The 13,903-nt window shown below is 37.6% G+C and overlaps 1 protein-coding gene across 2 annotated transcripts in view; it reads right to left on the bottom strand.

The window, feature by feature from the left end:
• The window catches only part of Dhc98D (Dynein heavy chain at 89D), a 519,777-nt gene that overhangs the window by 269,990 nt on the left and 235,884 nt on the right, over window positions 1-13,903 (bottom strand). For both annotated transcript variants that reach the window (XM_083131330.1, XM_083131320.1), the window contains 3 exons: window positions 10,889-11,054; window positions 8,412-8,570; window positions 246-500 (listed from right to left, as the gene is read on the bottom strand). In XM_083131330.1, coding sequence (XP_082987456.1) covers window positions 246-500; window positions 8,412-8,570; window positions 10,889-11,054 — 580 coding nt within the window. The remainder of the gene's footprint in view (window positions 1-245; window positions 501-8,411; window positions 8,571-10,888; window positions 11,055-13,903) is intronic.

Here is a 13,903-nt window from a genome sequence, read left to right as displayed (position 1 = left end):
ATTTTGCAAATTAATGTCTAAATATCCGTTAAAGTTACAAACCTTAATTAAGAAAGTTTAGGTACTTCAAAGAACATTTGCAATTTTATACCAGATGGTTACTTACTTATTACTTACTCACACACACACACAGACAGACAGACAGAGCAAGAGCAAGAGTGAGAGTTAGCTTTTATAAACATGGCATGTTCTTGATAGATATTGAGAACATTACATTAAATTGCAAAGTAATTAAACATGAATACCTCAAAAAGAAGTGCACAATATGGCATCAAGTTAACACGCTCTCCATTTGCTAAAGTAAGGAGTTTGTTATCATCCATCACTGAGTTCATATTTTCAATCCATAAAGCATCCACATCACCATCAAATAAAATATATCTTCTCTCCACTTTATCTGTTGGTTTGTTGATGTCACGGAATATGGAGGAAAGTAACCCATCTGTCCAATCACGGGTGGTAGGATCCAAAACTCCATATAGCTCAAAAACTGTGCAAGCCTGAAAAAAATCACAACATTGATACACTAAGTTAGAGTGATATACAATGAAATGATTTCAAATGAGGTTTCATACATTTCCTTCATACAAGAAAAATTATCACAATTTCAAACATAAAAAGAATAATAATTGTTTTATCATGCAATGCCTCTGTAGTTACAAAAATTTTGTCACATGCTATGTAAAATGTATCTTCATAGGAACTTGTGCTTTGAGAATGTCTTAGTTACATGTAACTGTTTCTTTTTCATTTCTGTGAAGAAAGATCCTGGTACACTTTAAGTTGGTTTGTTATTGTGTAAATCATAAAAACTACACAAAATATTGTGGAATGTTCTTAAATGATCATGGATGGATTGATCGATGGGATTAGATTGGACTGGGATTGATGAATAGGATTGGATTGGATTGAGATTGATGGATTGGATTGGATTGGAATGAATGGATGTATTTCATTTGGATGGAGATGGATTGGATGGATGTGGATATAGATTGAATTTGATGGATGTGAATTGGATTGGGTGGATATGAACTGGATTGGGATATGTTGTATTGGAATGGATTGGATAGATTGGATGTATGTAAATTGGTTTGGATGGATGGCATGGATTGGATTCCTTGGATTAAATTACTTGGATGGATGTGGGTTAGATTGGACATATTGGATTGGGATGGATGGATATGGATGGATTGGTCAAACTGAGATGGATGGATATGTGTAGATTGGATTGATATGGATTGGATTGGGATGGATGGTATGGATGGGTTGAATTGGAAGGTAACGAGATGGAATTGGATTGGAATTGATTTGGGTGGATTGGTGTGGATTGGAATGTTTGGGATGGGTTGATTGGAATGGATGGATGAATGTGGATTGAATTGCTTGGATGGATGGGTGTTGATTGGATTGCTTGGATAGAAAGTGAATTGGCTTGATTGGATGGATGTGAATTGGATTTGAATAGAAGATATGGATGAATTGAATTTGATTGGCGTGGATGGATATGGATGGATTCTATGGGATTGAGATGGATGTGGATGGGTTGGATTGGAAGGTAATGAGATGGAATGGAATTGGATTGTGATGGATTGGATTGGATGGTTTGGATTAAATTGCTTGGATGGATGTGGATTGGATTGGAGATATTGGATTGGGATGGATGGATATGGATGGATTGGTCACATTGATATGAATGGAGATGTATGGATTGGATTGTGATGGATGGATATGGATTTGGATTGGGATGGATGGATTGGGGTGGATGGTATGGATGGGTTAAATTGGAAGGTAATGAGATGGAATTGGATTGGGATTTATTTGGGTGGATTGACGTGGATTGGAATATTTGGGTTGGATTGATTGGAATAGATGGATGAATGTGGATTGAATTGCTTGGATGGATAGGTGTGGATTGGATTGCTTGGATGGAAGTGCATTGGCTTAATTGGATGGATTGGAATGCATTGGATTGGAATAGAAGATATGGATGCATTGAATTTGATTGGTGTGGATGGATATGGATGGATTCTATTGGATTGAGATGGATGTGGATGGGTTGGATTGGAAGGTAATGAGATGGAATGGAATTGGATTGTGATGCATTGGATTGGATGGTTTGGATTGGGATGGCATGATGAATGGATTGGTATGGATTGATTAGGATTGGTGGGTGGGTTGATTAGGATTGGAAGTATTTGATTCAGATTATATTGATGAATTTGGATCGTATTGATGGATTTAGATTGGATTGATGGATTGACATGTTGGATGGATTGGATTTGAATGGATGAATATGGGTGGATTGAATTGTGATGGATGGATATTGACTGGATTGGTGTGGATGGGTTGGATTAGAATGGAGTGGATGGGTTGAATTGGAAGAAAATGAGATAAAATGGAATTGGATTGATTAGATTGCATGGATGCATATGGATTGGATTGCTTGCATAGATTGTATTGGATGGATTGAGCTGCAATGAAATGCATGGGTTAAGGTTGGATGGATTGATTATGATTGGATGGATTGATTGATCGACTGAATTAAAATTTGGGTGCTTCGGCAACATTAGGCCATTTTGCAACCTTTAAAGTATACGAGGAAATATCCCCTTATCTAAGATTCTCACTTAAAATGTTAAAATATGGAGTGTAAAAAGCCCCTTGAGAAAAGTTAAAAGTGCAAAAGGGACCTGCACAAGACAAACACAACACATTAAAATGAAATAATAAACTAAAAGCTTTCTCACAGACAGTGGAAGAGTCTGGCTATTCGCAAAAAGCTAAAAACACTATTGTATCAGCTGTTTCATTCCCCTTGATGCCTACTTGACTAGGGACCCAGCAGAAACAGACTGGCAGATAATAACATGGGCTGTCGAAGCACTACAGGATGTCTGGAAGTCTGCAATTCCAGACTCTGGAGATTACTAGTCAAATCTGTGCAAACAAATATTTTCCTCAGACAGTGAACATCAGCAAAGTCCAATGCCTTTACGACTATGTACAGTTCCACCGTATGGATGGATCACGCAGAATGTAAAAAGTAACTGGAACTTTGGGAGTCCATAACAAATGCACAACCAACTGATTCAACTAATGCATCCATACAAAACACATTAAAATTGAGGTACTGAGATCGAAGCTCTAAAAACTCTCTGCTGATAGTCTGCCATTGGTGCATCTACCTTGGTGAGGGTAGTTAGAGACATATCAATAAAAGTGTTTGGGATGGATTGATTGTTTGGATTGGATGGATGGACATGGATTGGATTGCTTGATTGGATTGACTTGGATAAATTGAATTGGAATGGGATGGATGGATTGATTATAACTGGATGGATGAATATGATTGGGATTGGATTGGGATTGATGGATATGGACAGATTGCATTGGATTTGGATGGATGGATAAGGTTGGAAAGCATTGGATTGGAACAGATGAATATGGATGGATTGCATTGGATTCAGAGGGATGGATTCGATTTGATTGGGATGGATGGATTGAATTTGATTGGATTGGGATGGGATGAATGAATGTGGATGGGTTTCATTGGAAGGTAATGAGATGGAACTGGATTGGGATGGATTGGATGATTTGGATTGGGATGGGATGAATGTATCAGATGGATGGATTGGGATGACTGATTAAGATTTGGATTGATGGATGGATGGATTGGAATGGACTGATTGGGATTTGGATTGACTGATTAGGATTTGGATGGATGGATGGATGGATGGATGGATTGGGATGGACAGATTAGGATTTGGATGGATGGATGGATGGATCGGGATGGACCAATTAGCATTTGGATGGATGTATTGATTAGGGTTGGATGTACAAGGGTGAATCAAATATGAATGAGCCTTTTGCGGAAAAACAAAATTTATTGCAGGAAACAGAGACATTGCCACATCCTATTTTTCTACATAGTCTCCGCCCTTAGTGATACATTCTTCCCAACGTTGTGGTAGGTTCTTGATGTCCTTCTCCTAGAATGAAGCTGGGCAGATAGCCAACCAGTTGCGTACAAAGATTTCCACCTGATCGTTGGTCGCAAATCGCTCCCCCCCAAGTGCTTCTTTGCGGGGTCCGAACAGGTGAAAATCACATGGTGAAAGGTCTGGGCTGTATGGTGGATTTGGAAGCGGTTCCCAGTGCATTTACACCAGTTTCTGCCACGTAACACCTGCTGTATGGGGTCTGGCATTGTCATGGAGGAACAAGACCTGGCGGATGGGACAGCCTCGTCGTTTGCATCGATAATGAGGCCAATCGATAATGATCCAGGAGGCCGCAGTAGTAGGGTGCGTTGATGGTCCGACATTCGTGTAAGAAATCCACCAGTAGTCCCAAAACACCGTGGCCAACACCTTCCCTGCAGACAACTGGACTTTGGCCTTCACGGGATTTCCTTCGCCTTTCCTCCTCCACTCCATGCTGGCATGCTTGGATGCTGGGGTGTAATGATGCACCCATGTCTCGTCACAGGTAACGATGCTATGCAAAAATGCTTCCCCTTCCACGTCAAAACGAGTGTGAAGCTGGCAAGCAATGCGAACTCTGTCATCTTTTTGAGCAATATTCAGCAGCTTGGGAACCCACCGAGCTGTGATTTTGTGGAAGCCCAAGTGCTTTGTGATGATTGATTGGACACTTCCATAGCTCACACCAAGTTCTGCCGCAATTTGCTTCACAGTGACTCGGCGATCCTGTTCGACAAGCTCACGAACACGAGCCTTGTTGTCATTCGTCACACTGGTGCGAGGACGACAGTGGTGCACATAATTTGCAACACGTTCACGGCCTTGCTGGAATTCCTTACACCACACCTTCACTCTTGCCCACGAGAGGGTACCATTCCCAAAATGGGCCTGCAGTCTCCGGTAAATTTCGGCCAGTTTGACGTTTTGCTGGGTGAGGAACTTGATGATTATGCGTTGCGCAACAGACACTGGGAGACACTGCTCACTCATTGTAAGAGCTACTAAACGAAGCATGCGACACGCCGGCTGTTCTGGTTCCTGACTCACGACAGCCCCACCTACCGGCCGCACATGCCCAATCACACCCTGATACCCATTCCGACGCTTAGCCAATCAAAGCTCGTTCATATTTGATTCACCCTCGTATGAATTTGATTGGGATTGGATTTAATTGATATATTGGGATGGATAAATAGATAGATGGATGGATGAATGGTTTGCTTGGATGGAAGTGGATTGGATTGCTTGGATGGATTGTATTTGATTGGGATGGATGGGTTGGATTGGGAGGGAATGACATTGAATGGAATTGGATTGGGTTGGATTTGGATGGATGACTGATTGGGATGGATAGATGTGTGAATTGTATGACCAATCAAGGATTGGGCATACATGCCCAGACACAAACACCCACAGACCCAACCTAAGTGCAAGGGCCATTAGGTTAATAATAGAAAGGGCTGGTGAGAGCTATTTCTCAATGTCTTATACTTTCCCACAAATAGCATCATGAGTAATGCTCAAAAACCATTTGCTACACCCATGGGATGGATAGAAATGCTTTATTCATTAAAAAGTAACAATTTTCAGGCAAACAGTAGCCATCTTTAATACAAGAAACCATGTGCTCCAAACCATATATTTGCTAAATCCCTTATTTTTATTAGACATAAAAGATAACATTTGTGCATAGGTAAAATAATGCCTAAATTATGAAAAGTTAACTCATTTTTAATTATCTGGCATAAATAAGCCAGAAAAAGTGAAATAGTACCTTTGTTTACATTTTGCATCCAGGTATTTTTTGCCACCACCTGATAAGTCTGCTATCTGGTGGGAGGAATTGGAACCCCTTCCACAGAACAGCAAAAGCCACATCTGACCTCAGCCAGCCAATGACAGGCTTCCAAGGCTGTGACGTCCCATAGAAAGTGGTCAGTTTGGCGTCCAAGCTCACTTGTGTAGTTTACCTAATAGGAAGCAGGTTGGAGGCTGTGTTGCCAGCCAAAACCAGTGCGTTAGTGGCCGCGTGGCCCATGTACAATGGATTTACTGAGGGAATAGGCACCCATTGTCCATATAAAGTTTAATATGGACCAGGGTGAGTGGTACCATTGAGGAAATTTTGTGGAATTTTCAGTGTGATTTTCGCCACTTAAGTGAAATCTGTGTGTCCCATATCCAAATAGGGAAAGATAGACCACATGGCATGCAAGATGGTATCAGAGGAGCATCCGCCAAGTTTCCATAAACATCCATAGTTATATTCATCAATCCTCCCTTGGAAATTCAAGAAAGTGCACCTATTAGCCCACAAGTTCTTTGTCACATGAAGGAAGCAGGCCAAAATCACCGATAGTCCAGGAAAATACACCTCCTTTTGTTTTGTGTGCACCATCAAAGGCCAAGTATTGGGATGTGGCATGTGAGTGTCGAAAAGTGTGTGGCCCCCAGGTATGAGAGGTAGTTTAAGGAAATGGCTGATATGTAAGAACCAATTCGTGTATATATTTTATGTTTCTTTTGTGTAACGGTGTGTCCATGTGTGGTGGTGGCCATGCCACAGATTGTATTATATATTGAATAAATGTGCTGTTTCAATGTGATCGACTTGGGTATCATTTACGTGAGCAGTAAGACTACAAAGGCATCCTCTACCTATCGTTTTAGAATTTAGGCAAAAAGTTAATCTGTTGGCTAACGCGTCTCCTACGGGACACCCATTATGACCACAGAACAACACACACAGCATAGGGTCTGCGTGTGGCAGCGTTAAGTTGCTCTTTATTTGATTGTTTTTTTTTATTATTATTATTCTTTGTTGATTTGGTTATACTCCACCAAACCCTCCCCGTAACAGAGTTGCTGAATCTCTAAGAGTAGAATCTTAATAATAATAGCAATATATTCAAAGTAAAAACTAACCCTGTCGTAATTGTATGGATGGATTGGTGGGTGGGTGGATGGATTGTTGGAAAGAAAGTAAGTAGCTAAATAAGTGAAGTACATAAGTTAGTAGGTAAGTGAGTAAACTAGGTAAGTAAAGCCAGTAAGTACATACATAACTAATACTTAAAACCTACCACACCAGGAAGAAGGGAAAAGCAAGTAAGAAAGGAAACAAAGATGAAAGAAACCAGGAAGAAAGCATAAGATAAAGAAAGGAAGGAGAAAGGAAGAAAAGCAAAAGGGAATGAGGGGAACACAAAAGGATAAAAGAAATGAAGCAAAGAAGCAAGAGAGAATGCAAAAGAGGGAGGAAGATGGCCAAAAGGAACGGAAGGAAGGAAGGATTCAAGGAAAGGGGAAAGAAAAGAGGAGAGGATGAAGCAGGAAAAGAAGGAAGAAAGGAAACAAACATGGATGGAGGGAGAAATAGATAGATAGAAAGCATAGAAGGAAGAAAAGAGGTAAGGAAAGGAAGAATCATGGAAGGAAAGATAGAAGGGAAATGGGAGGACGGAAGAAAGTATAGAGAGAAGAAAGAAAGTATAGAGAGAAGAAAGAAAAATGAAGAGAGAGAAAATATGAAAGGAAGGATGCCAGAAAACAAGATAGAGAAGGAGGGAGGGAGAGGGACAGAGGAAACAAGAAAAGAAGTAAGGCAGGAATAAGTTATTGATAATGTACTTTGTTTCTAAAATTATGTCTGTTATGTTATGCTTGTTCATGTTATTGTTATTCTAGGATTCATTTCCCAGACATTTATTAACCATTCCAGTGTTGTAGTGTACTTTAGTACTTAGTCCTATTCAATGATGTTTTGTTTCCTCAATTAAGTACATTTTGTAGTTATTCCTTTCATATGCATTTCCTTGTGGTTATTCCTTTGCTCTTCTTACATCTTGCAGCATTTTCTTTCACATATATCATGTCTGTTGTTAATCCTTTCATGATGGCACTGCTTTTATATTGAAAAATAGATTGCCGCATTGCTTACTAAATTTCAATGTTTAACTTTATTGTTTCCGTTTCTTCCTTTCACAATTATTGGAGTGTTGTAGATTACTTTTGCACATATGAGGTTATTTGGGTAGTATTTGACTCAGGAGTTGTTTTCAGTGCATAATTTAAAATTAAGTGCTACTCTCAATAGCCTCTCTAATATTTAGTGTCTCAAAAAATAATAATGGGAGAATTACAAATCATACTTCATTTTGTTCATTATGGATCAGGCTATAAAGGTCATGCTCATAAACGGTATACATATTTTAGTAATTAGAAGTGGAAGTAGAAATTTTAAAAAACTATATATATTCTATGGAAAATGAACTTCCTTTGGTGAATTGTTTGTTTCATAGTTAATACCCCTTTCTTGTTCCCTCCTCCCTCAAGGTTCCTATTTGGTAAAATATTATTAACTACATACAAAGTGTGCCTAAACATACAGCACAGTATTCCTTGACAAAGTTGGTGAAAAAAGCTTACCTTAGGATTCAGAATGTACAGTTTAGTTGGAAGTCCAAGAGAAGTCTGTGCTCTTTCCAATGTACGTATAACTACTGTCTTCCCACCACATGTTGGTCCAACAATCATTGTTGAATGTCTAGTCATCATTATTTCATAAAGCTGAATGACTTTGTCAACCTATGTAAAGGAAACAATAATAAATGAAATTTCACAATAATATTTACATTATATCTATGTTCTTCTTAAAGGTTTGCATAACCACTTTTATGCAAAATAATCTAACACGGTTATTTTTAGTGGTTTTTATTTTATTTTATCTGCGACGTTTCATTCTGGTTTTCCAGAACTTTTTTTAAGTTCAATAAAATATACATACAATAACAAAACCTCACATGGCTAGTCACTCTACACTTGTTTTTTACATTTCATAATGGATGCAACTAATATGAAATTTAAAACTTTGATCAAAATTACTTTGATAGAATAGGGTTTGAATTAGAGTAAATGCAGATCTGTGTGTGCTTGTATGATCTTGCAAGACACTCTAACTTGTAAAACTACTGTCATGATGAAATACGGTAAAGCTTTGGATGGGATAGATCAATTGGTATTGTATCTGTTTCTGCATCAGTCAATATTATAACTGCATTAGTTGATTAGTAAAATTTCTATTAATTCTACTGACCTGTTATTGCTATAAATACTAGAGACGGACCAATGTGAAATACCACTGATAAAATACCGATATAAAATTTACTGATACCTATATCATATAAAACAGTAAATGTTCTTTCAAGAATATAAATGGTTGCTTAACCTCCTTTATTTACAAATATAACAGGTGACCACAATGGGTTTTGCCCATTTAGACATTTATTTTATGAAACCAGGGCATATAAAATGTAAAGGTGCAAATTTCCCATTCCAAATTATTATTGACAATAGTTAACATACATTATATTGGGACTACACCACAACATGAAATCTATATGTGCAAAACCATTGTTGCAAGTCAGGAATACCCAATGAGAGGAATCTGTGGTTTCTGTTGATGATAGCTACAGAGCTGACCATGAATGTTTCAAGAAATTATTATTATCAAATTCCTAAGTATTGCCTCAACTCCACATGCTGAGGGCCAAAGTTCAGTGTCAACTTCCTTTGTACAATGTGACAGTCCTTCCCTAGCATTCTACTACTACATCTGCTCCTCACCAATGCACAAGTATTGTAAAGTGGTACATGTGGTTGAAAGATGAGTAGGTCAGAGCAAAACCAAATACTGAAATATGCTTGTCCCATGCCCATGTTCACTGAAAGTGTTGACCTGCTCCTGCTACTGATCATGCAGACTCCTGAGGCTGCCCATCAGATTGAAAGACGAAGGTGGGCTTTTATTAAGTATCACTAATTAACACATTTATCCCTTTAATTCATGCAGCTCTTACCATTAATTTCTAGGTATGAAATCTTCATTACATCAAAGTGATCTTCATGTCATAAACAATTGTTATTCTCAACTATGTGCTAGAATTATCCTCTCACTCCAAGCAGGTAGTATTATATCAACAATATGCTCTACCCTACTAATTGATAAGCCAGGGTGATCTAGTCGGTAGGGCATCTGACTACCACATGGGAGATACTGGTTCAATTTATTGGGGTGGGTGATCTAAGATTTGAATTTTTCCAGCCTTGTCCCTGTATAAAGCAGCTCTGGGGCTCACCCAGCATCCAATCAATGGGGTACCTGGGGGAAACCCTGGAGGGTTAAGGTGGCTGGAGCATGGGACTGATCACATCACCTCCAAAATGACCAAGATTGAGAATATGTGGGGCACACTAAATGTGCCATCATGGCACAGTGTTATATGCATGGGGAACTTTACCTTTCTTACCTTTCCTAGTAATTGATTCTCCTATATATTTACCTCCTAAATATTCTGAGCTGCACTACTGTAACAGTGTTTTTGGTTTCAACTCTCAGCCCCCATTAAAGAATTATAAAAATAAATAAAATTGGCAGAATTTTGCACCACATTGCACATTGTTTATATATACCAGATTAGTAAAATTATCTGTAATTTTATCGACAACCTTACACATCAATTGGCATATACTGGCCAATAAGAGCACTAATAATTTGTCCTAGCACTAATAAATATCATGTGACAGGGTTTGCCAATTAGATGGTACTTAACTACACACAAATAAACAAATATATGTCAGAACGAATAATAAAAGTAAGTGGAAACTGTTATATTATTGTCAATATGCCTATGTCGGCTAATATCAACAGCATATCAGCACCTTAATGGCTGAGTGCATTAAAATATCAACTAACAATCTCACTACCAAAGGTTGCAGGTTCAAGTCCTGACCAGAGCGTGGATATTGCTTGATGAACATCCTCTCATCAATTTCATCACCCCGATCATAAATATTTGCTTTATACATTACATTATTATTTTGAAAAGTTTGAACTGGATCATTACCTGTGCAGAAACAATTTCATAATTTGCATCTGTGATTGCATTTTCAACCGCATCATTGAATTCTGGATAGCGTACTCTGGGGCAATCAAGATTAGGAAACAAGTCAGCAATAAGACCACGAAACAATGGAACATCCTCGTAAACAAATTTTGGCAAGTTCATATCCCTGAAATTGTAAATGAAAGTTTGATGTCACACACTCGGTGATACATGTGGGCAGGTTTGGAAAATTAAGCATAAAACAAGGTTTTTCTACTTGACATGTAAAATAAATGTAAAGTACATGAAAAGATTGTAAAATACATCAAAATATATAAAATAAGTAAAAACTTACATATCCACGTATATTAAGGTGCTACCTCAAGAAACTGTAAGGATCCAGGTATTGCACATTATGCAAAATCTCGTATTTTATGTACCATTACTAAATATGATTAGTATAATGGTAAAAATCAATGGTATATTTAAAAACACTAAAGTTGCTGACCAAGGCAGTTTATTAAGATTTAAAAACACTCTACATGTAACATTTCTACCCTCTACCAGGGCCTTTCTCAGACTAAGAACTAAACTAAAATTTTAGTCTGAGGAAGACCTTGATAGAGGGTAGAAACGTTACATGTAGAGTGTTTTTAAATCTTAATAAACTGCCTTGGTCAGCAACTTTAGTTTTTAATATGGAAACAAGGCTTAATTATATTACCATTTGGAAAATATTTAGGTATTATATGTCTTCATTTGCACAAAGTATGAACTTGAGGCCATGTGAGGAACAAGATATAAAAGTGTTCTTCCCTATATTTCACATTTTCCATCTATGATAATTTTCAAAGTACATTTCCTGTCAACAGTAAAACTTGTGAAGGTTGTTAGAAATGGGATAATTAATGTACTTGACTCAGCCTAAATTATTGAAGTGCAAAATAATTTTATAAAGTCGACCAATAAAATTGATGAATGGCTTTTATTCTGAGACAATACTTCACATGTATTGTTTTATTCTTAGCACCTAGAAAACTTTCTAAAATTATTTGCAGTGTAAAAGAATATCCCGATGAGATAATTTTACTGCAGTTATGTACCTGGCGAAAATCCAGGAATTTGTTCTAGAAATATCTAGAATGTTGTAGAACAAACTAACCATTTCTTAGATGTAAACCTGAAAGAATACTGGTGAACAAACGTACTTATCTAAAATATCAACTCAATATATTTGTTGTAAAATTTCGTTGTTTCTTAAAAATATTTCTCTAATTGTTTCAAATCAAGAGTCAAATGTGGAAAGCTTAGAAATATTACATATTTTTAGTTTTACCCTGAAAAAAGTTTGTTATTTTTCATTCACACAGCAAAATGAATGAACATGTATGCGTAGGACAGATATAGCTGTAACTTGAAATTAAAATTACTGCAACAAATTAAAGAAAATAAATAACATATTTGCATTTCACTTTTTCAGTAATACAACATGTAGAAAACATATTACTCAAAAATTTTAAAAATACTGACAACAGTCAACATGTCTGGCTACTGTATTCTAACTAAAAAAAAATCCTTTTCTTCCAATTGTTTGAAATTACTTTACAAGTTTTATGTCTACATCTAAACTACACTTCAAAAAATACCACTGAAGATTAAATACTTGGGTAAATTCTTTGAGGGGATGATACAAAATTTTAAATTGCTGAATTGACAGCATCTATAATTCTAGTGTTTAAGGCAGGACATGTGGTCTGTGGCAACTTGTCCTTGAAAGCTAGTTCAGTGGCATTTTGCCAGTAGCACACTGTGTTCCTCAGTGGTTGATTACTGTTCGTTGAAGATGCATGTGGAAGAGGAACAGAGAGTAAGTTTTGTGGTAAAGACAGGAACTGAATCCTTGAAGCTTTTACAAAAGGCCTACACAGACCAGGCTCTATCAAACCCATGTATTTGAATGGCAACTATATAGTTCATCTTCAGCGGAAGATGCACCTACCTCAAGTAGACAAATGAAAATGCAGAAGTGGAAGTAAGTAGAACCATCAATGAAACTATACTTTAGTTTTCAGATATGTAGTTCACTTGTGTGCATTTGGTTGTTTATTATTGGTTACTACACACCCTACCTTCAACAAACCTCTTATGTATCATGAGTTTGTGCCTGAAGAATAGACAGTAAATGAAACATTCGTGGGGGCAATCAGATGCTAACTTGTGGCCATCTGGGCATTTGTTCCTGCTGCATGATAATGTCAGGCCACACACTGATCTGGATGAGTGAGATTTTCTTGCTAAGCACCAAATAAAAGCATTCCCACATCCACCATATGATCTCTCAAATTGTTATTTCTTGTTGTTTCCCCAACTGAAATAAGGTGACAGGCGAAGTTGATCATACCATAAGAAGCTTTCTCCAGCTTCTTCTTAACCTCACTGAGACACTATCTGTGTTGATAGAAGATGTGACTACTTCAAAGTAGTGATGGGCATAATCGAATTATTTGAATAATCGAATTAAAATCGATTGTTGGAGAAAATAATATATATGAATAATCAAACGATTTTGTGGAAATGAGTGATTTTGAAGAGAGTTAAGGAATAAGAATGATTTTAAAGCGATTATGGATGATGAATGATTTTTAGACAATTATGGAATATGAGTGATTTTGAACTGAAGGAATCGATTGTGCTTGCGCATGTGCAGTGATCGAAACTATATAAGGAGCGGATTGGTGGGATGAAATCATTCGAGTGGAAGCTCTTGTACTGACAAGAGCATGCCACTTACAAGTGCGCCAGCTGTACCTAGCTATTATGTACAGAAACGTGTCGCTTCAGTGGTTGAGCACAGGCACAAGTTTGGATGTTCCCCACCATCTGTAAATCAGTCCCACGTAATCATCCTCGTCGTCACAATTGACCTAAAATCGGAGCAAAACGACGTAAAGTAAATAACATTATTGGACCCAGCGGCAGCGATTAGGACAGTTTCCCACACTCTTTGGCCCTGCACCATGGCATCTCAAGCCTTGA

Source organism: Lepisma saccharinum, chromosome 1 (assembly GCF_977018435.1).
Source record: "Lepisma saccharinum chromosome 1, izLepSacc3.1, whole genome shotgun sequence".
Lineage (NCBI taxonomy): Eukaryota > Metazoa > Arthropoda > Insecta > Zygentoma > Lepismatidae > Lepisma > Lepisma saccharinum.
Note: the sequence above shows the minus strand (reverse complement) of the source record. Positions and strands in the feature narration are given on the sequence as shown.